Source organism: Pogoniulus pusillus, chromosome 33, assembly GCF_015220805.1.
Source record: "Pogoniulus pusillus isolate bPogPus1 chromosome 33, bPogPus1.pri, whole genome shotgun sequence".
NCBI classification, from domain to species: Eukaryota; Metazoa; Chordata; class Aves; order Piciformes; family Lybiidae; genus Pogoniulus; species Pogoniulus pusillus.
Genome location: NC_087296.1, coordinates 897935 through 925754, shown reverse-complemented (window position 1 = coordinate 925754; position 27820 = coordinate 897935). Strand labels below are relative to the sequence as shown.

The 27820-nt window shown below is 55.5% G+C and overlaps 2 protein-coding genes across 7 annotated transcripts; both read left to right on the top strand.

The window, feature by feature from the left end:
• Positions 1 to 846: 846 nt before the first annotated feature.
• Positions 847 to 19460, top strand: PNISR (PNN interacting serine and arginine rich protein). 4 transcript variants are annotated; one of them, XM_064170322.1, is made up of 12 exons: positions 847 to 977; positions 6551 to 6669; positions 8287 to 8472; positions 9066 to 9289; positions 11085 to 11271; positions 11668 to 11858; positions 12455 to 12592; positions 13023 to 13122; positions 13788 to 13841; positions 15231 to 15401; positions 15932 to 16990; positions 17338 to 19460. In XM_064170322.1, exons 2-12 carry the CDS (start codon positions 6582 to 6584, stop codon positions 17436 to 17438), a joined length of 2499 nt encoding a protein of 832 aa, XP_064026392.1. In that variant the 5' UTR covers positions 847 to 977; positions 6551 to 6581; the 3' UTR covers positions 17439 to 19460. The 4 variants fall into 4 exon arrangements, with proteins under 4 accessions (XP_064026392.1, XP_064026395.1, XP_064026396.1 ...); XM_064170325.1 differs by having other exon boundaries at positions 15932 to 17033; XM_064170324.1 differs by lacking the exon at positions 847 to 977 and adding an exon at positions 1571 to 1583.
• A 1323-nt stretch (positions 19461 to 20783) lies between these two features.
• COQ3 (coenzyme Q3, methyltransferase) lies at positions 20784 to 27758 on the top strand. 3 transcript variants are annotated; one of them, XM_064170152.1, is made up of 7 exons: positions 20784 to 20974; positions 21274 to 21379; positions 21689 to 21841; positions 22400 to 22499; positions 23538 to 23780; positions 24380 to 24466; positions 27666 to 27758. In XM_064170152.1, exons 1-7 carry the CDS (start codon positions 20878 to 20880, stop codon positions 27714 to 27716), a joined length of 837 nt encoding a protein of 278 aa, XP_064026222.1. In that variant the 5' UTR covers positions 20784 to 20877; the 3' UTR covers positions 27717 to 27758. The 3 variants fall into 3 exon arrangements, with proteins under 3 accessions (XP_064026222.1, XP_064026220.1, XP_064026221.1); XM_064170150.1 differs by lacking the exon at positions 27666 to 27758 and adding an exon at positions 25399 to 25645 and having other exon boundaries at positions 24307 to 24466; XM_064170151.1 differs by lacking the exons at positions 24380 to 24466; positions 27666 to 27758 and adding an exon at positions 23834 to 24302 and having other exon boundaries at positions 23538 to 23702.
• Positions 27759 to 27820: the final 62 nt, after the last annotated feature.

Here is a 27820-nt window from a genome sequence, read left to right as displayed (position 1 = left end):
TGAGATGCCAGCTGAGGAGTTCCAGCGCTGAACTGAAGGCAGGCAGGGCAGACTCAACCCCAGCGTGGCTACACGAGGAGCCGTTTGCCAGCGACGATCTGGTGTTACCTGGGTGCAGTAAAAGGCAGCGATACCTTCATGAAGTTCATTTGGACACTGAATAAAGCGCTTAGAAGAGCTGTCCCGCTCCGGCAGTGCTGCAGCCGACAGCGGAGCCGGCACAGCCGCAGCGGCCGCGGGGCCCGCGCAGCACTGCCGCGGGCGGAGCTGCCTCATGGGGCTGCTTCACAGCCTCCACTCACGAGTCTGCGACGTGGCCACCGCAGACCCACGCCGCCTGCCCAGCAGCTGCCTGCAGCCGGAGCCGATGCGGTCCCCTCACGCTAACGCCCGCGGCGCCGCTTGCCTCGCACCGCGCACCGCGCACCGCCGCGCTGCAGCCCCGCAGTGCGGGCCGCGGGCAGTGCTGCGCTGATAAAGCGCTGCGCGCCTCACGCTCCCGGTGCGGCCCGGCCGTGGGTGAGCGCTGCTGGCCGCGGCCGCTGCTCAGCTCTGCGCCGCTCTGTCCCCGGCCCGGCCGTGGGTGAGCGCTGCTGGCCGCGGCCGCTGCTCAGCTCTGCGCCGCTCTGTCCCCGGCCCGGCCGTGGGTGAGCGCTGCTGGCCGCGGCCGCTGCTCAGCTCTGCGCCGCTTTGTCCCCGGCCCCGCGGCTGCCCGCAGTTAAGATGGCGGCGGCGCGGCGCTGCCTGCGCCCCATCGCTTCCGGTCGGGGGCTGGGGGGGGGCGCCCGCCCTTAGCAAAGATGGCGGCGAGGGGCGCTCGCGTGCGCCTGGCAGGGTCAGGCTGTGACGAGTTCTGCTTCCGGGTGAGCGGCGGCGGCGCCATATTGCCGTGTCCGTGAAGGCAGGAGCGGAGCAGCGAGACCGCGGCCGCGGAGCGGTAGCAGCGGCGGCGCCGGCGGCGGGCGGCGGGGGAGAGTGTAAGTAGCTGGGCAGGCTGCGCTCGCCAGCGCTCCCGGGGGGCCGGCGGGTGTCGAGCTGACCCGATCTTCCCCTTCGCTCCTCCCCCCGCCGAGCCGGGAGGCGCTGGAAGGCGCCGGGCTGCTGCGGGCGGCGGCTCCTTGCCTGGCCCGGGAGCCGGCCCCGCCGCGCCGCTGCCAGCGGGACGCGCCGGCCTGGACCAGAAGGGACGACTCGAGTTCTCCGCCCTCGCCCGCCGCCGGGCCGGGCTGCTGCGCATGCGCGGGGCCGAGGGGCGCCGGCGCCGGGGAGCCCTCGGGACCCCGTCCCGCGCATGCGCCGCCGCCCCGCCGCGGGTCCCTGGTGGCCGGCGGGGCCGGTCCCGTTACCGGGCAGTGCGCACGTCCCGGGGCCGCCCCGGCGCCGCCTCTACCGGGGGCGAAGCCGCCGTGGAAGGCCCGGGAGGAGGGGCCGCGGGAGCCGTGCCCGTTTCTCGGTTGGCCGCGGCCCTCGGTGCGCGGGGCCGAAGGTGGCCTCGGTCAGGCGGTTACCGGGTGGGGGAGCAGCGCCTGCCGCGGGGCTCGGGAGCTGGCGGTGCCAGCAGCCTGCCTCCCGCGGGGGAGAGTGCCCGTGCGGAACGGTTGTGCTGTTTCATGGCTCCGGGGCCGCTCCCGCGGGTTCGCTCCGCTGGAGGGCTCCAGAGAACTGAATGAAGGATCTGGTCACAGGCAGCGCAGCCGTGAGGGACCCGAGGCTGCTCCGCAGCTTGGCGGGGGCAGCTGGGCGCTAGATCTGCCCTCCCGCAGGCTGGCAGGGCTCTGCGCACCGCTCCGCAGGGCTCCCTTAGGGTCCCGTGGGGCTCGCTGCCCAGAGACACCTGGGTGCCAGGCTGTGACAGGACGGGAGGTAATGACTTGAGCCTGGAAGAGGGGGGATGAAACTGGACATAAGGAAATCTTTCTGTGGTGAAGGTGGTGAGATGCTGGGATGGGCTGCCCAGGGAAGTTGCAGATGTCCCATCAGCAGAAGTGATGAAGGACAGGTGGGATGGGGCTTGGAGCAGCTTGATCCAACACGAGGTGGCCCAGCCGATGGCTCTGACCCAGAACAAGTCAGCAGCATCACAGACCAGAAAAGCAGCCCCTGGCTTCTGATTTGCCTGTCCAGCAGTGAGACGGGTGGCACCTCTGCCATTGTGGCCCTAGCAGGCTTCCTGTGGTGTCACTGTCACACGGGGCATGCAAGCCCCTGCTCTCCAAGTGCCTTCTCCTCTGGGGCTTGCAAGGCCCAAGGCTCCACAGGTCCAGCAGAGTTGCTCTTGGCACGTAACCTGCAGTGGTGGAACGGAGTCCTGCTTTAGAGTCGGGTGCAGGGGGTGGAGGCAGGAGTGGCCAGCTCTCTTCCCAGGTCTGAGGCACATGGTGGCCCTGGGCCAGCTGCCCTGGGTAGGCCTGGGACTGTTCTCACTTTGGTCACTGGCTGGACTCTCTTCCGTAAGTGATAACTGGTGGTAACATCTGCTCATGCCCAGTGAGGAGTGGATTGGTGGGCTGAGGACAAGTGCTGGATGCTGCACTAGGGTTAGGCTTGGGGAAGAGTGGCTGGAAACTGCCCAGCAGAGGACATGGAGGTGCTGGTTGGCAGTGTCTGAACACGAGCCAGTGTATGCCCATCCTGGCCTGGATCAGCAATGCTTTGGCCAGCAGGAGCAGGGCAGAGATTGTCTCCCTGCACCCAGAACTGGCAAGGCCACACCTTGAGTGCTGGGCTCAGTTTTTGGCTCCTCACTCCAAGGAGGGCACTGGGGGGCTGGAGCAGGTCCAGAGGAAGGCAGTGGAGCTGGTGCAAGGTAGAGACTCAGAGGACAGCATTCTGTGTCCCAGTGACACAGGCACGGGAGGAGTGTGCTGCTGGTGTGTGTGCAGCACTCTGAGATAAGAGACTCCTGGAGTTTGTGCTCTCTGTGTCCTGCACTGACTTTGGACTCTGTGCAGTTCCTGTGGAGAAGTCTGAGCTGCCCCTGGAGTGTTTGCCTGACAGTCCTTCCAGCCTCCCCAGCAGCGTGCTGTGGTGACCCAGATGAAGCAGCAGCATAGTGGGAGGAAGGGGAGAGGAGGAGCAGCTCTCAGGCAGCACTGTTCAGCTTGAACTGTTGGTGGCTGCGGGCTCAGTGCCTGTCTTTCTGCTAACTGCTGAGCTCCAGGCCTCACGGATGTGTGGTTAGATTTGTTCTGTCTGCAGCTGAAGGCTTCCACAAAACCCATCGTGGAGCTGTGCCATAAGCCTTCAGTGACTGCAGCATCAGCTACCCTGGATGAAAGGCAGAGCTCTGACCTTACAGGGTGCTGGCTCAAGAGATCAGGCTCTTGATTTCAAGGATTCCTGCTCCTGGAATATCTCCATTTCCCCTTGGGCTCATCTCCAGAGCCTGAGCCTACACAGGACAGGGAAGCTGCCCACAGAGCATGTGGTGCTTTTGAGGTCCTTCTGAAGGTGTGGATGACTCCCTGCAGCCCACAGCCCCCCAGCGAGCATCAGGAGCTGATGTACCTTTGCTGCTTGCCTTGTCCTCAGCTGGTGCCAAGAGATGAGCAGCTAATGACACTGACCACTTAGTACCCATGTGTTACAAACCCACTCCTTGGCAGTTACAAACCAGGGCTGTGACCTCTTCAGCTGTTCTCTAGACCTAATGACACTTAGAAAGCCCTGGCTGCAGTGGCAGGTTGGCTTAGAGGAGATGAACACCTGGGGTTTTACCTGGAGGGCTGGGAATGGAGGATCAGGAGTGGGTTGGCTTTGAACCCTGGAGCCTGTGGAGGGCCTCTCAACTGCCTTTGAGTTCAGCTTCTTCCTTTGGCTGATGAATAGTTCCTGGCTGAAACGCAGAGCTCATTTGGAGTGCCTGCAGGACAGGGCCTTTGGCCACCAAAAGGCTTTTCTGCAAGTAGAAGTTTCCAGGCCATCGCCCATCACATATGGACCTGCCCTCCAGGGATGCTGAGTGCCATTGCCAGAGAGGGGAAGCAGCAGCAGCGTCTCTTCTGCATCAGAAAACACTTGACTGATGGCCCTGGGACTGTAGGCTCCAGAATCATCTGTTGTGACCTGTCTGCAGGGCTGAACAAACCAGAGTGCCAGACTGTGTCCTGGACACGTGGTGAATGGTGTGGATGGCTGACGAGGGAGCTCTTCAGCAGGAGGTGCTGCAGTAGAGCAGAGAGTTTGACACCAACCTGGAGCTTCTCTGGATGCTGTTGGCTCTCAGAGGCTGCTCTTTGGTGGAGATGAAGCTCTGCCACTGTCACCAGCACGAGGGCGTGGGGGCACTTGTCAGTAGCAGTCCTTTGCTGTAAGAGAGCTTCAGTAAAGCCAGCCTTTGACTAGAGTTTTGGAGTCCTCTCCCAAGGGCAGCAGAGCAGTCCCTGCACTGGGCAGTCTGGAGCCTCAGCTTGCCAGGCTACTGGGCCAGCTCACTGCAGCTCCACCAGCACCTGGACAGGTTGGAGCAGGAGGTCCTTGGGGTCCCTTCCAACCTGGCACTCTGGGGTTCTGTTACGTTCTGCTGGGCCCAGGGGACTTGGTTTGGCTTTTGAAAGCATAGAGGAGGGCACATTTCAGAGCATGCTGCTCTCCAGCCCCAGCAGTAACCTCTCATGTGACTGAGCTGGGCACTGACAGGCTGCGTGCCCCTGTGTAGAGCAGAGTCCTGAATTAGCTTCTGTTTCTTCATTGGTAAACAGCTTCTTTCATGGGCTCAGGTTCCTCTTCTGTGCTCTGACATCAGCTTTTGAAGCACCAATAAATGTTCTCTTGTTTGTGCTTGCTGGAGAGAGGAGGCAGAAAGGCAGATCCAAGTGGAGAGTGGGACAGCTAATGACCAGGATCTTAACCTATCAGCATCTCTCTGCATGTCCAAGTAGAGTGGGCCCACTTTGGGGCCTTCCTGCTTCTCAAAGCCTGTTGTGCACACTGACACTGGAGCCAGTGTGTCTTGATGGCTTCTCAGTTGATGGACCCCTCTGCTGGTAACTGCCTAAGGTTTGGATTGAGCAGATTTTAGGCAGTATTCATCTGCCCCCTGGCTGGGCTTGGGTTATCTGCTGTGACCTCACCTGGAACACTGTGTCCAGCTCTGGAGTCCCCAACACAGGAAGGACATGGACCTGATGGCGAGGGTCCAGAGGAGGCCATGAAGATGATCATGGGGCTGGAGCAGCTCTGCTGTGAGGACAGGCTGAGGGAGCTGAGGGAAAGGCTCCAGGCAGACCTTAGAGCTGCCTGCCAGTGCCTGAAGGGGCTGCTTCAGAGGGACTGTTCCCAAAGGCCTGCAGGGACAAGATGAGGGCAATGGTTTGAAATGAGAGCAGAGGAGATTGAGATTGGATGTGAGGAACAGGTTCTGCAGCAGGAGGCTGCTGGAACACTGCAGCAGGTTGCCCAGGGAGGTGGCTGAGGCTCCATCCCTGGAGATAGTCCAGGTGGGGCCGGACAGGGCTCTGAGCAACCTGCTCTAGTGGAGGATGTCCCTGCTGAGTGCAGGGAGTTGGACTGGATGAGCTCTGGAGGTCACTTCCAACCCAGGCCATTCCAGAATTCCTGGCTGGCCACCCAGCTGGCACTGGCTGCTTGGAGCTGGTTTGTGCTGAAGCAAACAGGCTGCATTTGTCTGTTCTGTGCCTGGGCTTGTGTGCTGCTCCTGTGACCTCGGGATGAGGTGGAGTTGTGAGTGTGCCCACCTGGGTGGTGGCCATGGAGCATTGGGTGGTGTGAGGATGGGACTGTTGAGGGTGGAAAAGCCTGCTGAAGAGTTGGCAACAGACTCAGTCCCACTCAGTGCAGCCTTGTGCACTCTGGTGCCTCATCAGAGTCTTGGAAAAGCTGCTCCTGAAGCTCCTCTGGGAGCAGGTGGTGGAGCTGCCACAGCACCACACTTCAGTCCTGGTGCCATGTTGTGCACCACCCTGAGCAGTGCACAGCAGGGCCCCAGCCCCACTGCTCGTGGTTGTGGCACCGTGTGGCAGCTGTGCGCTTACTCAGTGATAGCTTCAGGCTTTGCTGCTTCAGATTTGAAGGCTTGGACTGTTTAGAAGTGATGATGAACCTTTATGACACAGCAAATGCAGCTGGACACCCTCCTGCAGCCGTGCAGCTCTGCACTGCAGGCCTCACCAGTGTGTGTCACCAGCTGGCCACTTGCCCTTCTCTCCCTGGGCAGCCTTGCATGACACTTCTCAATCAAACACACATCCGCTCCCCAGAGCCCAGGCCAGGATGTCCCTTGAGTGGTGCCTGGTGTGTTTTGGGGCACTTTGGACTGCATTTGTTGAGTTCTTGCCTTAGGAACTGGTCATATCTCTCCTGGAACATCATTCTGTGCTTAATTTCTGTGCAAAACTAGAGAGGCTTCTGAAGCCTTGCAGTGCTGATCTCAGGTGTGACTGAAGGAGGAACCATTTCCACCAGCTTAACAATACTAAGCCAGCATTGCTTCAGCTTGCTTTGCAAGGCTTAACTGTAGCTGCACTTATGTAAGTTTCAGTTATGTGCTGTTTCATGGGCATCAATTTAAACATACAACTATTATTTTTAGTTGAAATATAGACTATATAAAGACTTAAAAGATGTGGGATCAAGGTGGACAGCCTTGGCAGCAATGGCCTTTGAACCAACAGCAGTGGATGCAGTCATTTCAGCACCAGCAAGACCCAAGTAAGTACCCAGAAAGCTTTGTGGTTTCATCTTTATTTAATATTTCTTAATCTGTTGTCATTTGAAGTCCTGAGTCTTTGTTACAGAGCATGACTGATGGTTGCTTGCTTGTAGCTGCTCTCAAGACAGTGCCTTTGTGATGCTTTTCTGAACAGCCAGCAAAAATAGAAAGTTTCCAAGTGTTTTGAGACAGTTACATTTCATGTGCAGAGCAGAAGCAAGCAGCCCAGGTTACCCTGGACAAGTGGTCACCATCTTCCCAGTCGTGCAGACCAGCAGCTAGAGGGGCTCTGTCCCTGTCAGTCCTTCAGCCAAGCTGAATTGTGTAGCTGAGAAAATTGCTTTAGTTCACAGCCTTTGTGGCCAAAGCACTGCAAATGTATGGACACAGAAACTCACTGGCTGATGAGTGTGGTCCTTGGCTTAGGCTACAGCAGTGATGATCCAAAGGTTGGAGCACCTCTGCTGTGAGGACAGGCTGAGGGAGCTGGGGGTCTTCAGCCTGGAGAAGACTCTGGGGACACCTCAGAGCTGCCTTCCAATACCCGAATGGATCCTGCAGGGAGGCTGCAGAGAGACTTTTCATGAGGGTGTCTTGAGGCAGGCCAAGGGAGAATGGTTAGAAGCTGAGGCAGAGCAGGGTTAGACTGGAGCTGAGGAAGAAGTTCTTCAGTCTGAGTGTGGTGAGGCTCTGGAACAGGCTGTCCAGGGAGGCTGTGGCTGTCTCCTCCCTGGGAGTGTTCCAGGCCAGGTTGGATGAGGCCTTGAGCAGCTGAGTCTAGTGGAGAGGTGTCCCTGGGCATGGCAGGAGGCTGGAGCAGATGAGCTCTGAGGTCCCTTCCCACCTGAGCTGTTCTGTGATTCTCTGATCTCTTTGGATTTTCTCTGCCCACTAAAAGCCCCCCCAGCATTTTCAACAGTAGAGCATAGCAGATGTTGAAAGGAAGGTGGCAGCAGCTGAAAGCATCAAGAGAAACACAGGCCTGGCTGGGAGGAGGGGAGGCAGTGATAGGCAGACTGGCTCTGCACTGCTTTCCGTCACTTTGGTTGCTGTCACTTCACCAGAGAGACTTCCTGACTTGCTAGTGAGCAGAAGCCATTCTGCTGTCTCCATCTTGGGGTGCAGCTGATTTACTTAACTGGTGGAAGTGGGAGTAAAGAAAAAGGAACGGGAGAGCTGTCCCCTGAAACATCATTCCAGCCAGCAGGGCTCGTACCTAGGCTGTGCACTGCCGATCCAGTGCTCTGACCAGCTTCCTTACACCTCAGTCCTCGTGCATCCAGCATTTGAGGCTAGATGCCTTCATAAGTCTCTTTCTGGCAGCAAAATGAGTTCACTTGTGAGCACAGTGCCTTGCTACAGCCAGTCAGCACTAAGGGGCTCAGAGAGCCTGGCAGGCTGAGCACACGAGAGGCTGTGCTTCAGCAGCTCTGCGCTCTCACAGCTGCTTGCACTTTGTTTCCCTGCACACCCAGTCGGCTGTGGTGGTGCTGGTGGTACTTGCTGAAGGGAAAGGTGCCCCTTTCTCCTGGGCAGTGAGACATGTAGCTGAGAAGCAGTTGTATCCTGGCAGAGCTGGGAGCGCTCACATCTGGAATGTCCTCTGTTTCTTGTAGGCCAGATTGACTGGGCTGCATTGGCTCAGGCATGGATTGCTCAGCGAGAGGCCTCAGGGCAGCAGAGTGTAGTGGAACAACAAGGAATGATGCCAAATGGACAGGATATGTCAGGAATAGAGTCGGGGCCAAACAACCACAATAATTTTCAGGGGGATCCCAACTTCAACAGAATGTGGCAGCCAGGTTTGTTTTCCTTCCCCTTCCTTTTTTTCTCTCGTGATGAAATTTCACTCTCGTCAGAGGTTGTTGGAGGTGGACATGCCCTGTCCCTCAGGTCTCAAGGGGCTCCCAGCAGCATCAGCTAATCAACTGTCACAGCTGCTGCTGTCCACTGAGGTGTTCCTCAGAGTGGTTGCCAGCACAGACAGAAGGCTCTGCTCACACAGCTCTCTCCTCTCCTTCTCAAGTGAACTGCTGTGCAGTGCACATCTGCAAAAGGCTGCTTCTGGCCCTGGATGTTGTAGGCAAAGTGGGAATTTGACACTGAAACAGGCTGCCCAGGAAGGTTGTGGATGCCCCCTCCCTGGAGGTGTTGCCAGGTCAGATGAGGCCTGGAGCAACCTGGGCTGGTGGGAGGTGTCCCTGCCTGCGTCAGGGGGTTGGAACTGGATGAGCTTGAATGTCCCTTCTAACCCAAACAACTCTATGACTCTCCATAACTTTATTGTCTGTGTGGCTTTGAGGAATGCTGTGATAGGTAGAAGAACACTGAGTGGTTGGGGACCTGCAGCAGTGGTACTAACTTGGTGCTGCATTGTGTTCTGCATCCTGAACAGAGTGGGGAATGCCTCACCAGCCCCCTCACCCACCGCCAGAGCAGCAGTGGATGGCACCGACCCCGGGCCAAATGGAGATCGTGCCTCCGTCTGAAGACAGCAACAGTCAGGACAGTGGGGAGTTTGCTCCCGACAACAGGCATATATTTAACCAGAACAATCACAACTTTGGGGGACCTCCAGATAACTTTGCAATGGGGCCAGTGAACCAGTTTGACTACCAGGTGAAACATATTTGTTGCTTTACCCCTGTAGACGTGCAGAGTCCTTTCCGTGGAGGTGTTCCTCTAATGTCATCTCGTGGCGCCTTTCGTGCTCCAGTCCTGCAAACATCTACAGAGTCTGTTGGCTGCTAAGATGCATTGGCACCAGATGCTTTACAGAAGAGACTTGTAGAGGTCTCAGTTCTGTGCTGAGGCCAGAGGGGTGGGTTTTGCCTGTGCTAGCAGTGAGCAGTGGCTGTTGTCTGCAGTGCTGAAGCAGCTCGCTGTGTGCCGGTAGATCATTCACCTCCTGTAGCTTGGTGTTTGAAAAGAAAAGGAAGAGGAGGAGGAAAACACAAAAGTTCAGAAAGCCATTCTTAAGAGCACTGGGCAATGGAGCCTAAGGAGCAGCCCTGTGCTTGCAGGGAGATAGGCTGGATGATCCACGGATCTTTTCCACCTCTGTCTGCTGTGACTCTGAATAAACAATGGCATTTCCAAGCAGTCCAGATCCCAGCTTTGCTTCATTCTGGTACGGAAGGTGCATAGCATAATACACCTGGAGCTGGTTTAGCACTGATCACACAGGGGGCACTGCACAGGTCTTTAAAGACAAACAAGTTTGGGATCTGTTTCCAGTATTTTCCTTTCAAAACAGGCAAACTGTAGCCGTTGAATTCCCTCCCTCCTGTTCGTGAGCACAGCCCAGGGCAGAAACAGAGGAGGCAGACAGAACAAGGGGCAGTGGCTTTGAGCTGCAAAAAGGCAGCTCTGGAGATGAGGAAGAAATTCTCAAGAGTGAGAGTGGGGAGACACTGGCACAGGTTGCACAGGGAGGTTGTAGATGCCCCCTCCCTGGAGGTGTCAGGGCCAGGCTGGATGAGGCCTTGAGCACCATGGACTAGTGGGAGGTGTCCCTGCCCACGGTGGAGGGGTTGGAACTGGATGATCTCAAAGGTCCCTTCCAACCCATCCCATTCTGTGAATGAGTCTGAGATGTCTCCATCTTCTGCCCTGCTGTTCTCTCTTCTGAAGGTCTCTTTCTCAGCATTGTTGTTAGGAAGTGAACCAGTGTCTTCAGACAGCAATTTCCTGTAGGTCCTTTGTTTGCTGTGTGGGACCAGCTCTTGGCTTAGTTTCTTCAAGCACTACAGAAGGTTTGTTTTGCAGTGAATGGCAGAGCCTGGAGTGGAAGAGCTCTTCCACCACTACTCAGCAGAACACAGCATCATGTACTTGATGCTGTTTCTTCCTAAACACTCTCTTCCTCATCAGCTCTCTCCTGTCTGCCTCAGGACTTTTGGATGGCCTACAGCTGGCTCACCAACCAGGCTCTGTACTAAAGCTGCAGGTTATTTCAGTGAGCCCTACTCATGAATACCCACAGGTGGTTACTGGGAGGTGCACAGTGTAGAATTCTTTTGTAATAAAACCTTCAACTTTCCTTTTCATCCTCAAGTTGCAAGATGGGTAGAGCTGTAGACCATACTCTTTGTGTCTGTTTCACAGTGTGCTCAGGTGGTTAAAGCTCACAAGGAGCTGCTGGAGGTGGATGGTGGTCGAAGGGCTTGATGGTTAGTGCAGTGTGAAAGGAGGTCGGTCAGAGACTTTCAGCTTTGTTAGTGTCCCTGCTTAAATCTCAGTGCCCTCAGTAAATGCTGCAGGAAGCCTTGTTGCTCCGGGCCACAGAGAAGGCTGTTGGGAGAGCTGAGTAGCCCGGGGCTGGTGGATTCTGCTTGCATGGATCCTGTAGGCCAGCTTGCGCATGTGCTCTGCTCTTACGTGTGAAGGAAAACAAACTGCATTACTCTTTCAGCATGGGGCTGCTTTTGGTCCACCTCAAGGTGGATTTCATCCACCTTATTGGCAGCCAGGACCACCAGGGCCACCAGGTCCACCAGCACCTCCTGCACCTGCTCAGAACCGAAGGGAGAGGCCCTCGTTCCGAGACCGCCAGCGCTCCCCCATCGCCATGCCTGTGAAGCAGGAGCCTCCGCAGATTGGTACGTGGCAGCCCCTCCTTCATCAGAGCAGCTGTGGCAGCAGCTGGGGCTGAGGTGTTAGAAAGAAGTGCTTTGCAGTAGGGGTGGGGAGGCACTGGAACATGTGCCCATGGCAGAGGGATTGGAGCTGGATGGCCTTTAAGGTCCCTTCCAGCCCAACCCATTCTGTGGATCAGTGAAATGAGCTGCAGAGTTCTTAAAACATAAAGTAAAAGAGAAGGGCAATAAAAAGCTTTTGTAAACAGTTGTCAGGCTGCAGTCAGATGTGTGGCTTGTTTGGGCTGGGGCAGAGGGTTTCGTTCTTTAGTGTTGGGTGTTTTTTCCCTTTCTGGGGGACAGGTAAAGGTCTTTGCTTGGCTCTTTCATCTTCCTCCACTGCCATCCTTGCTGCTGTAGATGCTGTGAAGCGCAGAACCCTGCCTGCCTGGATCCGCGAGGGCCTGGAGAAGATGGAACGGGAGAAACAGAAGAAGCTGGAGAAGGAGAGGATGGAGCAGCAGCGGTCACAGCTGTCCAAGAAAGAAAAGAAGGAAAGTGAGGAGGCCGAGGAGGGAGATGGCCCACGGCTGCCTCAGAAAAGTAAATTTGTAAGTGTGAGCCCTGCCTGCTGCCTGGCTTTGTGTTCCCTGAAGGGGAGCAGCTTCTCAGCCTCTTCAGAAGGAGACTGCATTCCTGGTTCTCCTCCTGTGCCTGCTGCTTCAAGGCAAACAGAGCTGCTGCTTGGGTGGTATTTCCTTGGGGTTTTGAAGTTGTTTGTGTCTGAGAGGTTCAAGTGTCTCATTTGATCTGTAGCAGCAAAGACAAAGCGATGGAATTGGACTTTCCTCTGTGCTCTGGGAATGTGTCTGAAAGTTTGAACTCTAACTAAGCAGCTGAACAAATTCAGAGAGCTGCATTTGCTGAACTGAGCCCATTGAGGAGGCCTTGTGTTGCCTTCACTTGAGCAGTTACTCATTTAGGGGCAGTTGTGGGTAGCCACCTGGCACTGGCCTGACAGCTGTGTGCTTATCTCCAGGGGGTGGGGAGGGACCTGCATGTTTGATAGGAGGGGAGGAAAGAAAGAGTTTGCTGATGACTGCAGTACAGATTTTGGTATGAAGTAAATCAGGATGACTGTCAGGAACTAAGGAGATGCACACTTAAAGTGTTTCCTGAGATGCTTGATGCTATGCTGTTCTTGCAGGATAGTGATGAGGAAGATGAAGATGCTGAAAACACAGAGGCTGTAAGCGTTGGGAAAATCAGCAGGAGTCCATCCCCAGCTCCTCAAGAGGAGCAGAGTGAACCAGAAATGACAGAAGAAGAAAAGGAGTATCAAATGGTATTACTAATGCAGTTCTCACCAAGCATTTCTGTCTGCTGCTGTTCCTGGGGCAAAGCGAGCTAAAGCCCTTTTCCTCTGCCTGCTCCTGGCAGCAGAACTACAGCAGTAAAGCAGGGTTAGACGTGAGGTCTCTTTCTCATGCTGACAAAGGTGTGGGTTATGTAACCCATCTGGAGCAGAACAGTGCAGGGGGTAGTGACTGCAGCCTTTGCACTGATCAGTACCAGTCTGTACTTGGCCATCACTTGTCACATCCCTGGAGTCCTTGATCCCACCTGAAATCTGCCTCCTCCCTGCCGTGAGAGGGAAGTGGGGAAATGACACAGGAAAGAAGTGCAGCTCTGGGGGTGTCATTTGGGTGCAGCATTCCTTCAGGGGGGTGGCTTTTCTTTGTAGATTCCATGTTGGCTTGTTTGGGCTTTTGCAGATGATGCTGACAAAAATGCTGCTGACAGAGATTCTCTTGGATGTCACCAACGAGGAGATTTACTACGTGGCCAAAGATGTTCACCGTAAAGCCACCAAAGGTATGCCGAGGGGGTTCTGTTTCTGCTGTGGATACTCCTATACTGCATGTTCTAGAACACTGACCCTCCCTAGCTACCCCAAGAGCAATCCCAGTGTAATGCACCCAGCTCGGTAGAGATCAGCTCCAGTCCCCATGCCCCACTGTCCTGTGCAGTGTGCTGTGCCTTACCTCACTGACTCCATTGCTTCCATACAATCCATGGTAGTTACAATGGTACCTGTGTGTCAGTGGCTCTTGAGCTGTAGCCCTCTTAATGCTACCATCTTGATCTCAAGTTCTGAGCTGCTGAGAAGTGAAAAGATGCACTTTGAGTCCTCAGTAACTGATTTGCTCTCGCTAGGATCTTGCAAAACAGATTCTTTAATGTAACTGAGTAGATTTGTAACTCCTGAGAGTTGCAGAGGCTGTAACTGGCAATGTGATTTCTGATGCTGTGTTTGTTTTTCTTCTCTTTCTGTTCACTGTTAATTTGCAGTTAACTTGTAAATCTTCATGGTGAGAATCTCTAGAAGTGGTTTTCAATGGCTGATGCGTTTTTAATGTTTCTTCTCTCCCTCCAAAGAGCAGCACTAGTAGTAGATTTAACAATACCATAGACTCATGACTATGAAATCGTGGCTATTTGTGTTAACATGTTGTTCCTGTTGTTGATGTGATACAAAGCTCCTGCAAAGCAGCTGGCACAGTCCAGTGCACTGGCTTCCCTCACTGGACTCGGTAAGTGCGTTCCTTATTCTTGAGAGGGCTTACAGGGGGAGTTTCACTCTTGCCTTGCCTTGCTAGATATTGCCTTTTGATGCTAGATTTGAATTTGCCAGTAACTTGACCCTTGTCAGCACCTTTCTTTGTTCCACAGGTGGTCCTACTGCTGTAAATGGGATGGGGTTTGGAGTACAGGACTAGGCAGTATGAGTTAGTGTGTGAGAATCTTGCCCTCCTTTTGGAAGTACTGAAAAACCTGGGATGAATTTGCTGTTCAAAGTGTGATTGCTTCAAAGGAAAAATGGATTGAAGCTCGAGGAGGGCAGCTTTAGACTGGAGATCAGGAAGAAATTCTTGACAATGAGGGTGGGGAGACACTGGCACAGGTCGCCCAGGGAGGCTGTGGATGTCCCCTCCCTAGAGGTGTTCAAGGCCAGGCTGGATGAGGCCATGAGCAGCTTGGGCTGTTGGGAGGCATTGGAATTGGATGATCCTCCAGGTCACTTCCAACCCATCCTATCCCATCCCATGAATGTGAATGAAGACTGGCTTGTGTGTTTTCCCTGGTTTGGTCCATCCAAACAAGAAGGGCAAATTTGATAGCAGAGCACTGTGAGAGTCTGAACCTCTGCTCAGCTTTGGAATGATTCTTACTGCAAAGCTGCCAGAAACAACACAGGGAAAAGGGACTGAAATTCCAGCTTGGGCTGCAACACCAAAAGATCTTTTCCCCATGCTGCTGACCACCTGAAAGATCCCACAGCAGTGCTGGTGATCAGTTGTGTGTTTGATATTTGAGTGTTCCTTTCACCTGGTGTAAAACTAACTCGGGAAAGACCCTGAGATGCTCAGGCTGAAAGCAAGTCGAACATCTCCGTGTGAGGTGTTCTCACTGACCTCCTGGCTGCTGAGTGCAGCAGCTGGTAATGTCTGCAGGGGAGGGGAGTCCCCTTCTGCTCCTCTCCCTGCCTGCCAGAGCCCAGTGCTTCCTAAACAGCAAACCCGCTGAGGCCTTCACAACTTCTGTAGCCTTGGCCTGTGGAGGTGGCTGACATCATTCCAGAGGTGTCTCCCGGGAAGGATCCTGGGCACTTTCTGTTGGCTTGGTGCTTCACAGACCCTGTGTGGTCTCTGCAGGGAGCTTGTTTGCCCTTCATACGATGGGAAAAGTTCCCTGATCACAGAGGCTGCTTGCTGAAAGCAGAGGAACTGTTCCCAGCAGGAGCAGAAGCAGGCAGCAAGCATCAGTGCGGGTGTGGGGGCCTTGCTCACACCAGCACTGGCAGCCTCTGAAGGAGTCACTTTGTCTGCCTAGAGACAGTGAAGGAAGGGCAGTGTTGCTCTCCTCTTTGCTTGAACAGAGCTTGCCCTTGCCTTGTGATAGACTGGACTTTGTGCACGCAGGTGGACTGGGTGGTTATGGATCAGGAGACAGTGAAGATGAGAGGAGTGACAGAGGCTCTGAGTCGTCTGATACTGATGAGGAGGAATTGCGGCACAGAATCAGGCAAAAACAGGAGGCCTTTTGGAGAAAGGAGAGAGAACAGCAACTGCTGCTGGAGAAACAGCTGGAAGGTAGGTGAGGTGTCCTTGCTGTCTGCAGGTGGGCAGGAGAGAAGATGCATCTCTAGTCCAGAAGTTCTTACTGTGCTGCTCTGTATGGAGTTTGTTCCTTCCTGTGTGTAAACTGAGGGGAGAAAAGAAGACATTTGAGGCCAGAAAATAGGAGGCCAAATACAGAAATTATGTCTTTTAATTCAAAAGTTTGGGCAATAAAGGTGTTTCAGCTACTTGAGCAAAATGCAGCATGTACAGAGGGAGGCTCCAGCTCCTTTGAACTTGCTGTTTTCAGGGGAAGGTGAGGTTTGTGTCTCTGCCCATGGCAGGGGCTTGGAACTGAGTGGCCTTGAAGGCCCCTTCCAACCCAGCCTGTTCTGTGAATGATAAAACTAAGAGAAGATGTTGGTGGGTGCTGGGTGCTCGGGCAGTGCAGGGACTGCAGTGCTGTGGCCAGGGCCGGCAGGTGCTGGCTTTGCCAGGAGCAGCAGCATGGTGATCAGTGGCATCTGACTCCCAGGGAATTGCATTTTCCTTCTTTCTTTCAGAAGAAAAGTTGCAAAATGAAAAAGTTGCAAAGGAGATGAATGAATTTCTCAGCAAAGAGCAGAACAATAACTCAACATCCCAGGAGGCAAAAGAGCTGGAAGCAGATGTGGGTCATGAAAAGAAAAGATCTCCCAATGCAGTGGCTCCTGAGGCAGAAGTGAAAAAGGAGGGCAAAGAGAGGACAGGCAGGAGCGGGTCGGGCAGCTCTAGCAGCGGCAGCAGCAGCAGCAATAGCAGGAGCAGCAGCAGCAGCAGCTCTGTCTCCAGCTCGTCCTACAGCACGAGCTCGGGCAGCAGTCGCAGCTCCTCGCCTTCCTCCTCTCCCAAGAGGAAGAAGAGGCACAGCCGCAGCAGGACGCCCTCACATAAAGTTAGGCGCAGCAGGAGCAGGAGCTACACCCACAGGAACAGGAGGGAAAGGAGCAGGAGCAGGGAGAAAGTGAGAGAGAGGAGGAGATCCAGTAGGAACCGCAGTGCCGAGAGGGGCGAGAGGCGGAGGAACCGCAGCCCCTCCAGGGACAGGAGCTGGGAGAGGCGGCGCAGCAGCAGCCGCTCCCGGGAACGCAGAGCCAACCGTGCCAGCCGCAGCCGCTCCCGGGAGCGCCGCAAGGCCGAGGAGCAGCGCAGGAGCCCTGCCGGCAGCAGGCACAAGCACAAGAGCGAGGGCAAGGAGCAGGAGAGGAAAAAGGAGCAGGGCGGGGGGACAGAGAAAGACAGGAAAAAGAACAGAGACAGGGAGAGAGATCAGGAGAAGAGGAAAGATAAGGCCAAGAAAGAGGAGAAGGAGAGCAAGGCCGGCGGCCAGGACGACAGTAAGCTGAAGAGAAAGCGAGACAGCGAAAGGACTTTCTCTCGCGGGGAGTCCATCTGCGTCAAGATCATCAGGCAGGACTCCAGGCACGAGAGCAAAAAAGTCTGTACCAAAGAGAGCAAAAAGGGGTCAGGCTCGGAGTCTAGTGGCAGGAGTAGCTGTGAGTCGGCAGGGAGCAGCAGAGAGAAGAAGGGCAAGAAAGCGAAGCACCTGCGGGCCTGCTCGCTGGAGAAATCCCAAAGGTCTGGTAAGAAGGCAAGCCGCAAACACAAGTCTAAGTCACGATCAAGGTAGTATCCTTTTTATCTGCTTTGTCTGCCTTTGCCTTTAGTTCTTGCTACTCGTCCTCATGCCTTATGACCTTTTGTTGTTAGCAATGTGGCATTTAGTAACTTTGCCTTTGGTTGGTTGGTTTTGGTCTCGGGGCAAAAACCAAAGCAGAAGTAACTTTGGGAGGAAGCAAACCTTGTTAAAAGCCTGTTAATGACTGAAGCCTGACAGCGTGTGCGGGTCTGGGGGGGGGCCTTTGAGTTTTTCCCAATTAACTTCTCCCTCCCTCCTTGTTCTTCTTTTTCCCCTTTGTTTCTTTTCCAGATCCACGACTCCTCTTCGTCGTAAACGCTGAGGAATTTTCTGGCAGCAGTGCTATGACCTTTAAAAATTCCATGAGTTATAAAAGGCTTGTCTCATTATAGAGGCACTTTGTGGCTGTGTAGGTGAAAGCAGAATCCTTTTTTTTACCTGTAAATAGCTGTATTTTCTTCTTTTTTTGGGGGTTGGTTTTTTTTTTGTTGTTTTTCTCCCCTTCCCTCCCCCCCAAATGCTGCTCAGAATTCAAAGACACAAACTTAGGATTTCTTTGTATTCCCAGTATTTTATTTTTCTTAAGAATAAACCCCTCCACCCCCCCTCAGGCCATTCTCTTCCAGCTGTAATGTTCTTAAAATCACTCTTGAATGTACTGTGATGTCAATAAAGCTCTTTAGTTCATTTTTTTGGGTTAAATTTCTTGCACCTGGGTCTTGTCTAAAGTCGTAGCCGTTCCCTTTTTTTCCCCCAAAGAAAGGAGGCAGCTTTGGAGCTAGGACAAATTTCCAACTACTTGAGAGGAGGGAAAATAAAAGGTAAAATATCTGTCAAAAAAAATGTAAATTGTGGAGGTGAGGGGACTGAGCTGCTGGGGGTGTGGAAGGAGGAAGAGCTCTGGTTAGTAGATTTTGACTAACCTTTTGCTTTGGAGTGCAGGAGATGTGCTGTGTGTAAAATCTGGGTCACTGTAAAACAAGGCAGGAGCCCCGTAGGAACACCTGAGCGGTGTGACAGGGGGAAGAAGCTCTGGAACTGTCCCTCAGCCAGCTCTGGGGCTGTTCAGGGCTATGACAGGAGCAAGAGTCACTGCTAGAGCTGTTTATCTGGAGTGTGTTCAAGGCTGGCACTGGGGGCACGTCAGGAAACTGGCAGCAGGAGAACGGAGCGTTAGTGTGTGGTGAGCATTACAGCTGGTGCTGCTTGCAGGGGCTGCCTCCTGCACAGCAGGCAGCAGTGTAGCTCCACTTCTGTCTTTATTGTCAGCAGAAGGGGAAAAAGGTCCCCAGTTACCTCTGGGCCTCTGCAACTCCCTGAGCTCAGGGAGGCTGAGCCAGGTGGGGATTGGTCTCTTGTCCCTAGTAACAAGTGACAGGACAAGAGGGAATAGCCTCAAGTTGCACCAGGGGAGGTTTGGGTTGGAGATTAGAGGAAATTTCTGCCCTGTGAAGGGGTTCTCAAAGCCTGGCACAGGCTGCCCAGGGAGGTGGTCCATTGTTCACTCCTGAAGTGTTTGAGAGAGGCTGAGGGCCATGGTTTAGCCCCAGCCTTGGCAGAGTTAGAGAAGGGTTGGACTGGATCATCTGAAAGGGCTTTTCCCACCAAAACCATTCTCTGATTGCTGTTAGTAACAAGAGTGTGAAATAAGTCAGAAACCCAAACCATGACCCATCCACATTTAGGCACTGGAGAGCTGTGTCTAGGTCTGGTGAGGTAGATGAAAGGCTGAACACCGCAGAGCCATCAAAGAGCTCTTACTGTCTTCAGAGTGAAATGAGACTAGCACAGGCACCTTGCAGTCTGCCTCCAGGAGCAGGTGCATCCACTCAGCTCCCAGCTAGGCAGCAGCTTTGCCACCGCAGTTCTTGCCGTGGATGAGATGCAGGAGTGAAACGGCTCCAGTGGCAGGGACCCCATTTCCAGGCAAGGGTTGTCAGGCAGGCCAATGGCTGGTGCATACCTGAGTAATAGGTGATCAGTCACCAGCTGCATCCCCCCGACGAGGTCCTTCCCCCTGGAGTGAGCAGCTCCCTCCTAGCAGAATCAGGCAGCACTCAAGCACTGCTCTGGCTTGCCCTGGAGACAAGGATGGACTCGGCGCTGCTGGCTCTCGGCACACGGAAGGCACAGGCAGCACGGCTCGGGTGCTGCAGGAGGCGTCTGAGAGTGAGAGATGCTACAACGAGGCTGAAGGAAAGCTGAGGAAGAGTTTCCATCACGCACTGGGATGGGATTTGCAGTTCAGCTTTCTGTTCCCTCTGTTCTGATAAATGGCAGAGACTGTATGGAAACCTTTCTGTTCTCTGGCAGCCCCTGGAATTCTGTCACCTGTAAATACCAGTTAGGGTTTGACACAGGCACTTCTCTGGGAGTGACCTGTATGCCAATAAAAGGAGCATACTACCTCTGGACCTCGGTGTCTCGGGAATCTTACTGTGCAGCACAGCAGCAACTCCAGGCGCATCAGTTCTGGGTCAGCTTCAGGTGCATCGGGTCTGTTTGTGCCGTGGTTTTGTCTTGGTTCGGGGGCGAAGCTGAAACAAGCTCCAGTCTCTAGTTCTGTGCAGCTGGAGTGGGCTCAGGACGTGGGCAAGCAGCCCTGAAGTGGGGAATGCTTTATTCGGGGAAGGTCTCTCCTGGGCTGTTGCTCTCTAAGCCCTACAGGAGGATTGCGGTGGAGGAAGCAGGAGGCAGAGGGTAGGGTTTGGATGTGCAGCAGCCTGGGAGGCAGTGCCCTTGAAGCATTAGCAGCTAAGGGAGGGTGTGGAATGAAGTGGAAAGTGGATTGGAGATGGACACGGCAAACCCAATGTGTGAGGCACCCCAGGGCTTCCCTCACGCTGGTTGTGGCCACAGACAGGCCAGAAATGGACAAAGCCTGAGCAGCTACTGCCCGCTGGAGCGGGGCCTGGGCACCGGCTGGGACCAACAGCTGTGTGGCTTCGAGGCTCCATCTCCTGGGGGAGGCTGAGCTTGGGCTGCAGCTTTCAGCTCTGTTATCTCAAAGGCTGTCAGCGGTAGGGGTGGGATAGCTGCTGCCTCGCTGGCACCAGCTGGGGCTTGGACTTCGCGATCCTGGAGGTCATCTGAGCCAAACCGGTTCTGTGCTGCTGGTTTACAACCAGCCTGTCCTGGCAGGCCACCAGATGCCTGCCGCCGTGCCCGTGGCCTGGTGGCTGCTGTTAAACGCCACTACAAAGGCGATGGAGAGGCTGGAGGGGACCCCAGGGCAGCATCGCCAGAGCCGGGCCCGCAGAACACCCCAGGCGGGTTGGGATCTGTCCGGGAGAGGCTCCCCAAGCTCTCCAGCAGCCTGCTCCAGGGCTCGGCGCCCCAGAAGGTCTCCCTCGTTTCCATCAGCTGCGTTCCCGTGCGAACCTCACCGGCACCCGGCGGCAGGGCCGCACCGGCACCCGGCGGCAGGGCCGCACCGGCACCCCGCGGCAGGGCCGCACCGGCACCCGGCGGCAGGGCCGCACCGGCACCCGGCGGCAGGGCCGCACCGGCACCCGGCGGCAGGGCCGCACCGGCACCCGGCGGCAGGGCCGCACCGGCACCCCGCGGCAGGGCCGCACCGGCACCCCGCGGCAGGGCCGCACCGGCACCCCGCGGCAGGGCCGCACCGGCACCCCGCGGCAGGGCCGCACCGGCACCCCGCGGCAGGGCCGCACCGGCACCCCGCGGCAGGGCCGCACCGCCGCCGAGCGCCGCGCCCCGCGAAGGCCGGAACCAAGCTCCCAGGCACCGGCAGCGGCGCCGAGCCCCTGCGGCTGCCGCACGCCCGCCGCTGCCGGCGGAGCCGAGCCGGACGGGGCCGGAGCGGCGGCGATGTGGGGCGGCGGCGCTGGCCGTGCCCTGGGCTCCGCCACCATCCGTGCCCTGGGGCGCCGGCGGGCCGGGGCCGCGCTGCTGGCGGCGGCGGGCGGTGAGCAGGCGGACGGAGGGCGCGGCGGGAGGGCCCCGGGCCCTGTCCCGGCTGACTCCCCGCGGGCCTGTCCCGGCCCGGGTTGCCTCCCGCAGCTGAGGTGGCCTAACGGAGGGTGTTCTTTCCCCAGCCCGCTAAGGGCCCCGGCATGCCCCCCAGCGCCACCTTCGGCCGCCGGCTGCTCCGGGCAGTGCCTGCCTGTCCCCACCGGCCGGGTGGGTGGGGGTCTGCGGTGCTGTGAGCCGGTGGCATGCAGCTTGGCAGCAGCCCCCATGCAGCTGCTGTCTCTGCTTCTGCAGGTGACCGGACGGGCCTGAGAGGTTCCCCTCGGAGCCACAGCAGGAGAACGCAGCCGAGATGCAGCAGTGCTGTGCCTGCCCCTCCGGCTGGGCTCCACGGCAGCAGGTAGGCACCCGAGCCAGGCCGGCGAGCCCAGCGCCATGGGCTGCTCTGGCATTTGGGTTGGCTGTGCCAGGTGATGCTGGCCGTGAGTCTCAGCAGCGTGCGGAGGCTTGGCAGGGGTTGTTCGCTGCCGAGCTGCAGGTGGCAGGTCTGCAGCCATCTGTTGTGCAGGGCCTGTGTCGCCCATCAGGTGCCCAAAGGCACAGGACGCCCAGCTCTGGCTTTGCTTCCTGCCGCAGAAAGTGCTTCCCCCTCCTCCCGCTGCAGCAAACACTGCTGTGAGTTTGGTGACGTTCAGCTCTCGTTACGCAGGGTAACTGCAAGGAGGCTTTGCAGCACTTCACACTCATCAGTGGATTCTGCAGAAGTGAAGAAGTTCCAGCTGCTGGCCCACAAGTGGTGGGATGAAGAGGGAGAATATTCTGCCCTTCATGCTATGAATGACCTCAGAGTGCCATTTATTAGGTATGGTTCTGAGGACAGAGCAGGTTTAATGCATGTGCTGGTTCTACCTGAGCACAGGCAGCAGGAGACATTGATAGGATCATCAGTGGCTTGGGAAAGCCCTTTGAGCTCATCCAGTCCAGCCAGTCTCTAACTGCCAGGGCTGGGGCTACCCATAGTCACAGAATGGTTTGGGTTGGAAGAGACCTTAAAGCTCTGCCAGGCCCAGGGACACCTCCCACCAGCCTAGGCTGCTCATGGCCTCATCCAGCCTGGCCTTGAACACCTCTAGGGAAGGGGCATCCACAGCCTCCCTGGGCAACCTCTGCCAATGTCTCCTCACCCTCACTGGGAATAATTTCTTCCTCCAGTTTCAATCTGCCCCCTCAAGCTTAGAGCCCTTACCTCTCACACCACATCATTGGCCTCTTTAAAAGACCTTCCTGGGCAGCCTGTTCCAGGCTTTGAGAACCCTTTTAGGGAAGAAGTTTCTTCCACTGTCCAATCTAAACCTTCCCTGAGGTCCAACCTAAAAGCTACCCTTGTGTGTGTGCCCTCATCCCAGCCCTTGCCTTTCAGGGATACTCTGCTCAGCATGAGCAGCAGTTATCATCTGGGCAGTCCACTTGCAGGAGTGAAGGTCCTGGACGTCGGCTGTGGTGGTGGCCTGCTGAGCGAGGTAAGAAGCTGTGCTCTGGTCTTCTCATGGGAAAGGGGCTCCAAGTATCTGAGCTGTTCTGCTGTTACACTGCTTCATTTCTCCTCCTCCAAGGAGCAGCTTCACCCTTCTGGCTTGGAGTGCAGAGTTTGGTTAGCACAGTGCTGGTGGCTCACAGCAAAGGAGGGAGTTGGCAGTGAGACATTCCAGAGTCTCACCAGCCTGGTACTGCAGAGCTTCCTCCTCAGCTGCAGTCTAACTCTGCTCTGCCTCAGCTTCCAACCATTCCTCCTTGTCCTGTCTCTGGACACCCTCAGGAAAAGTCCTTCTGCAGCCTTCCTGGAAGATCTCTGCAGTTCTTGGAGGCCTTTTCAGCTGTGCTGACTCTGTGCTGGTCTGCTCCTGCCCAGCCTGGTGCTGTTGCAGAGCTGGTGTCCCCCCAGGCTGTCCCCAGCGGCGCTGCCTGCCCTCCCGGAGCCGCAGCAGCGGTGGCTGCCGGGCTGGAATAACATACATGTGGTCATGTTCTGCAGCCTGCCCCAGTGCCAGCAGAGGTGATGGCTGAGGTGCTCACCTGTGAGTAAGGAGACACTGGAGAAACTTGAGTGACAGCCAAGCCTGTGCTATCCTAGTGAGCATCAGCGTTCAGCTGTCAGCCGTGAGCAGGCCCCAGAGCTGCTGCTGTATTGAGTAGCCATTAAAAGGCGATGAGGCTTTGCCATTACAGCTGCCTGAGGAGAGCAGTGCCAGTAATGAAATCCAGCATTGCTTTGCCCTCTCTCTTTGCTGGCTTCAGTTCCCCCCTTCGTTTCCCCTCTGTCAGGGGGCAGGAATGAAGTAAATCTTTGCTGTGGCAAAATGGTTGCGGAAGAATTTCTTCTCAGTATTCCTGCCCATCATTTCCTGGGAGGCTCCAGCGCCACCTCCCCCACATCTCTTTGCTGAAGGGTTAACTCAGCCTGCCAGGTCGGGGCTCAGCATTCCTTGTCTTGTTCTGTGCCACTGCAAAGTTCCAGATGCCTTTAAGTGAATTGTGTTCAGGACACTCTGCATTCTTAGCCTTTAGGCAGACTGGGAGCTTCGGTTACGGGAATTGATCCTCTGGAGGCCAACATCAGGACAGCAGATCAGCACAAGTCATTTGATCCAGTCCTGGCCAAGAGAATACAGTACAAGCCCAGCTCACTGGAGGAGATTGTGGAGGAGTCTATGGAAACCTTTGATGTAATTGTAGCTTCTGAAGTAGTGGAGCATGTGGCTGACCTCGGCTTGTTTGTCGAGTGCTGCTCTCGGGTGTTAAAGGTAAGGCAGTTCTGCTTTCCTTACTGGGAATGTTTCTCCCCTTTGTTCCCAAGGAAGGTGAAAACATCCACACCTGCAGCCATTCCTCCACCTGGAAGTCTGCTCTAGAGCTTTCTTCCATTCTCTGCTGCAAGCAGCAATCCCCAAGCTCAGTAATTCCAGTTAGAGGCAGTGCCTTTCCCAGCCCTGCCCTACACAGTGGCCATGGCATTGCCTGCCAGTGCAGAGTTGCTTTGCACCAAGACCTGCTGAAGATGTCTGGTTCCACCTGATGCCACCCAGGTGAGAGAAGGGATGGCTGTGGGTCAGGCTGCATCAGAACTGGCTGTAAGGATGCTTCTGACCCACAGGATTTCAGCTCTAGCATCAGATGTGCTCCTGGCTTGCTTCTAAAGACTCACAGTTGTGTTCTGGGGTGGAATAGTTCTTGCTCCTGTAGCATGGAGACTTGGAAATAGGCAAATTCTGTCCTTCAATGCAAAAATGAATTACTCTTTTAATTGAACATTTTTTGTCTCTTAACTAGCCTGGAGGCTCTTTATTTATCACTACAATCAACAAAACCCAGTTGTCCTATCTGCTGGGCATTGTGGTTGCAGAAAAACTTCTGGGCATTGTACCAAGTGGGACACATGAGTGGGAGAAGTTTGTTCCCCCTGAACAGCTGGAGCACCTCCTGGAATCAAGTAAGTTCCAGGCCAGGTGGTGGGAAGGCAGAGAGGTCTCCAAATGGTCCCTGCAGAGCTGGGAGGGGTGGGAGCCAGCAGCAGGAAACAGCTTTTGCAGTGTGAGGGTCCAGTCACACATACTGAGAGTCACTTCTGGTCCCAAGACACAGCTGCTTACTGGATTTGGCATAAAACAAACCCAGTGGAGTCCTGAGGATGCAGAGAGCACTCAGAACCACTGCTACAGCTGCCTCTGGGTGAGAAGCTCACTGAAGATGTCATGGTTTCCTCCCCTGTCCTGGAGACAGAATAGACTCTGTGGAGTGGTTTGGGTGCTCTAGGTCAGGTTTGTGGGAATAAGGATCTAGAGCTGCCACCACATCCTTGCCATCTTCCCCTGGGAGGAGGTGTTTGTGCTCTGGGCTGCTGTTCCAAGTTCCTTGCTCACACTGTGTTACTAGAAGAGGTCTTCAGAAACATGGAAATGAGACCTAGCAGCAATTGCTGAGCTCTTGAGGAGCTGAGTGGTTCTGATGCTGTGAAATAATCCACTTGTCCTGGTGTGATTGCTTTGGAAACAGCACAGTGCCCACTGCCCTGCAGGTGTTTTACACCCCTGCCATTCGCTGGGCTCTCGCTCACTGTAGAGAAGCTTAAGGCTGGGTTGAGCTCTTCCCCTGGCAAGGCCTTTTCCTGGCACTGTGCAGTGATGCTGTGAGGGGCATGGGCAGCCCCAGCTCCTGTGCTGCTGTTTGTGCTCTCCCTGCCCAAGGAGAAGCAGGTGCAGGGCAGAGCTGTGGTGCTGAGGGCCATGGCTTAGCCCCAGCCTTGCCAGAGCTGGAACGGTTGGGCTGGCTGCTCTGGAAGGGCTGCTCCCACCCAACCTGTGCTGTGACAGGCTTTGCTGCAGCAGAGGCTGCCTGCTGCTTCATGGCTTCTCTGTCTCCTAGATGGCTTTGCAGTGAAGGCTGTGCAGGGGATGCTGTACAACCCCCTCTGGGGGTCGTGGAGCTGGGTGGGCAGCAGGAGCATCAACTACGCCGTGCACGCCGTCAAGGCCCGGGGCCAGCCCAGCCCAGGAGAGGGCCTGCAGGAGCTGCAACAGCCCCCAGCTGGAGCTGCTGCCTGACAGAACTGCCCCCAGCAGCAGGCAGGAAGGCTGTGCCCAGTGGACACAATAAACCTTCTGTCACTCCAGGCTGTGTTGTTTACCTTAACAGTGCTGCTGCTGCCCGGGGCCGGAGAGCTTAGGGCAGTCTCAGACAAAACCCAGTAAGAGCCATGCCACTGTCTCAGGGAGCCTTTGAGAGTGACATGGGCAGAGCTTTCCTGGGGTGGGATGGGCAGAGCTTTCCACGGAGTGGGATGGGCAGAGCTTTCCACGGAGTGGGATGGGCAGAGCTTTCCACGGAGTGGGATGGGCAGAGCTTTCCACGGAGTGGGATGGGCAGAGCTTTCCATGGAGTGGGATGGGCAGAGCTTTCTATGGAGTGGGATGAGCAGAGCTTTCCTGGAGTGTATGCTTTTGTCACAGAGTCACTTTCCAGCTGTTGGATCCTGTCAGTAGCTTGAAGGAAGCTCCTGTCTGGAGTGGCATTGTCAGTCCTGCTGGGAGAACTTGGAGCTCCCTAGAGCAATCCCTGGAATGTGGAAGAAGTTGCACCCCACAGTGATGTGTGAGAAACAAATGCCTTGGGATTTTAACTACTCGGCTTCTTTCTGGTGGCTCCTGCTAGTTCTACAGCCAAGTGTGCAGTGGAAGAGTCATGCCCTGGACCAGAGTGCCTCAGCTGCCAGGAGCCTCTTCAGCACACAGGTAGCTGGCTCTGCGCCTGCTGCTTCCTCTCCCTCTGCCCAAAGAAAGCAAAGCTGCAAGGAAGTTTCACTGCACAGGCAGAGCTTTGTGCTGCAGAAAGTGCCATCACTGAGCCGGGAAGTCGAGTCCCTGCCCAGAGGTAGTCTGTTCTAGCTCAAACCAGGACAGCCCTTCCCAAATCCTTTGATTCTGCTTAGGCTGTGCAGTACCCACAATGTGAGTGACAGTGCCATGATTTTGAGGTGACTCTGATAAAGCCCATCCTGTGCCTCCAGGGTAGGGGACAAGATTCTGCTCTTACAGCCTGTGCTCACAGCAGCCTTTCATTAGCACTGGCACATCCTGCTGAAGGGTGACTTGATGATCTTAGAGGGCTTCTCCCACCTCGAGATTCTGTTCTGTGGTTCTTCAGGGCTTATAAAATGCTGTCATGTTTGATTGTAGCCAGATCTCACTTGGGCTGTAAAACCACTGCCCTGGCTTGATGCAGCCATGCAGTAATTGCACAGCCACCTCTTGGTGCATTAGGAACTGAGAGCTTGGACATGCATCTGGTTGTGCTTTTATTCCCTCACAGAGTCACTCCAGCAGTATAATCAATATCTCCTTCCTTTACTTTTTGTCCTGCTTAAAAGGCCTCTGAAGACCATTAGTGTTCCATTAATAGCCTCACCCCTGTGAGATGGCCTACCTTAAAACAACCCCGGAGGCTGAGCTGCTCAGGCTGCCTTCCAGAGCAGCTGGCTTGTGAGCTAGGGAGTGGTTGGGCTGCATGACCTGAAAGGGGTTTTCCAACCCAAAGCATTCCATGATTCTGTGAAAGCAGGCTCAGATTGATGGGAACTGGAGCAACCTGCTTACTACCTCCTGTTATTCTCTCTCCCCTTATCCTCTGCCTTCTCTGGGGCAGCACTGGGAGGTGAATGATTTGCTACCTCCTGCTGTCTCTCCATCACAGGTCACTCCCACCTGTGCTGGGCACTGGCTCCAAAGGCAGGTTTTAGGACAGCTCATCTGCCTCTGAAAGTCAAGCAGTGGCAGCAGCAGGGACCTGGATGTCCAGGACCCTTCTGTGCCCTCACGGCAGCTTAGATCCCATCCGTAACAGGATCCTTCTTATCAGTGACACTGCAAATGCTTCCCTGGCAGGGGCAAAAGCCGTGCCCAGCTACCAGGCTGTGACGGCCCAGATTTGTCAGGCTGTCTGCCACTTGCAGCAGGTCTTCAGCCTGAAATGTGCAGGTGCTGCAGCTGAGGGGAAGCACTTTTCTTCTGTGTCTCTTCAGTGACCTGCTGCAAGAGTTTAGCAAAGCCTCTGCTGCCAGCGATCAGCTGTGGCAGGGAGGGGCTGCTGCTCTCACCTGCCTCTCTTATTTCATTACCTTAATTCCTCATCTTCAGTGCAGAGTGGCCCAAAAGCTGTGGAGAAGGTGCCCAGCCAGCAGCCCCTAAGGATGAGGGCAAAGGAGTGCAGTTTGTTGGTGAAAGATTTCTGGGGTCCCTGGGACCTCTTCTGATGTCATCGATTCCTGAGTGGGGCACAGTGCCAAGTCCAT

Excerpts from the sequence above, each read along its gene's own strand:
- PNISR (XM_064170322.1), top strand. The coding sequence starts at position 6,582 with ATGTGGGATCAAGGTGGACAGCCTTGGCAGCAATGGCCTTTGAACCAA. Across the intron at positions 13,123-13,787 it reads TCACCGTAAAGCCACCAAAG|CTCCTGCAAAGCAGCTGGCA; the intron begins GTATGCCGAGGG and ends TGTGATACAAAG. Across the intron at positions 16,991-17,337 it reads GGAGAAATCCCAAAGGTCTG|ATCCACGACTCCTCTTCGTC; the intron begins GTAAGAAGGCAA and ends TTTCTTTTCCAG.
- COQ3 (XM_064170150.1), top strand. The coding sequence starts at position 20,878 with ATGTGGGGCGGCGGCGCTGGCCGTGCCCTGGGCTCCGCCACCATCCGT. Across the intron at positions 20,975-21,273 it reads GCTGCTGGCGGCGGCGGGCG|GTGACCGGACGGGCCTGAGA; the intron begins GTGAGCAGGCGG and ends CTGCTTCTGCAG. Across the intron at positions 22,500-23,537 it reads GTGGTGGCCTGCTGAGCGAG|CCTTTAGGCAGACTGGGAGC; the intron begins GTAAGAAGCTGT and ends CTGCATTCTTAG.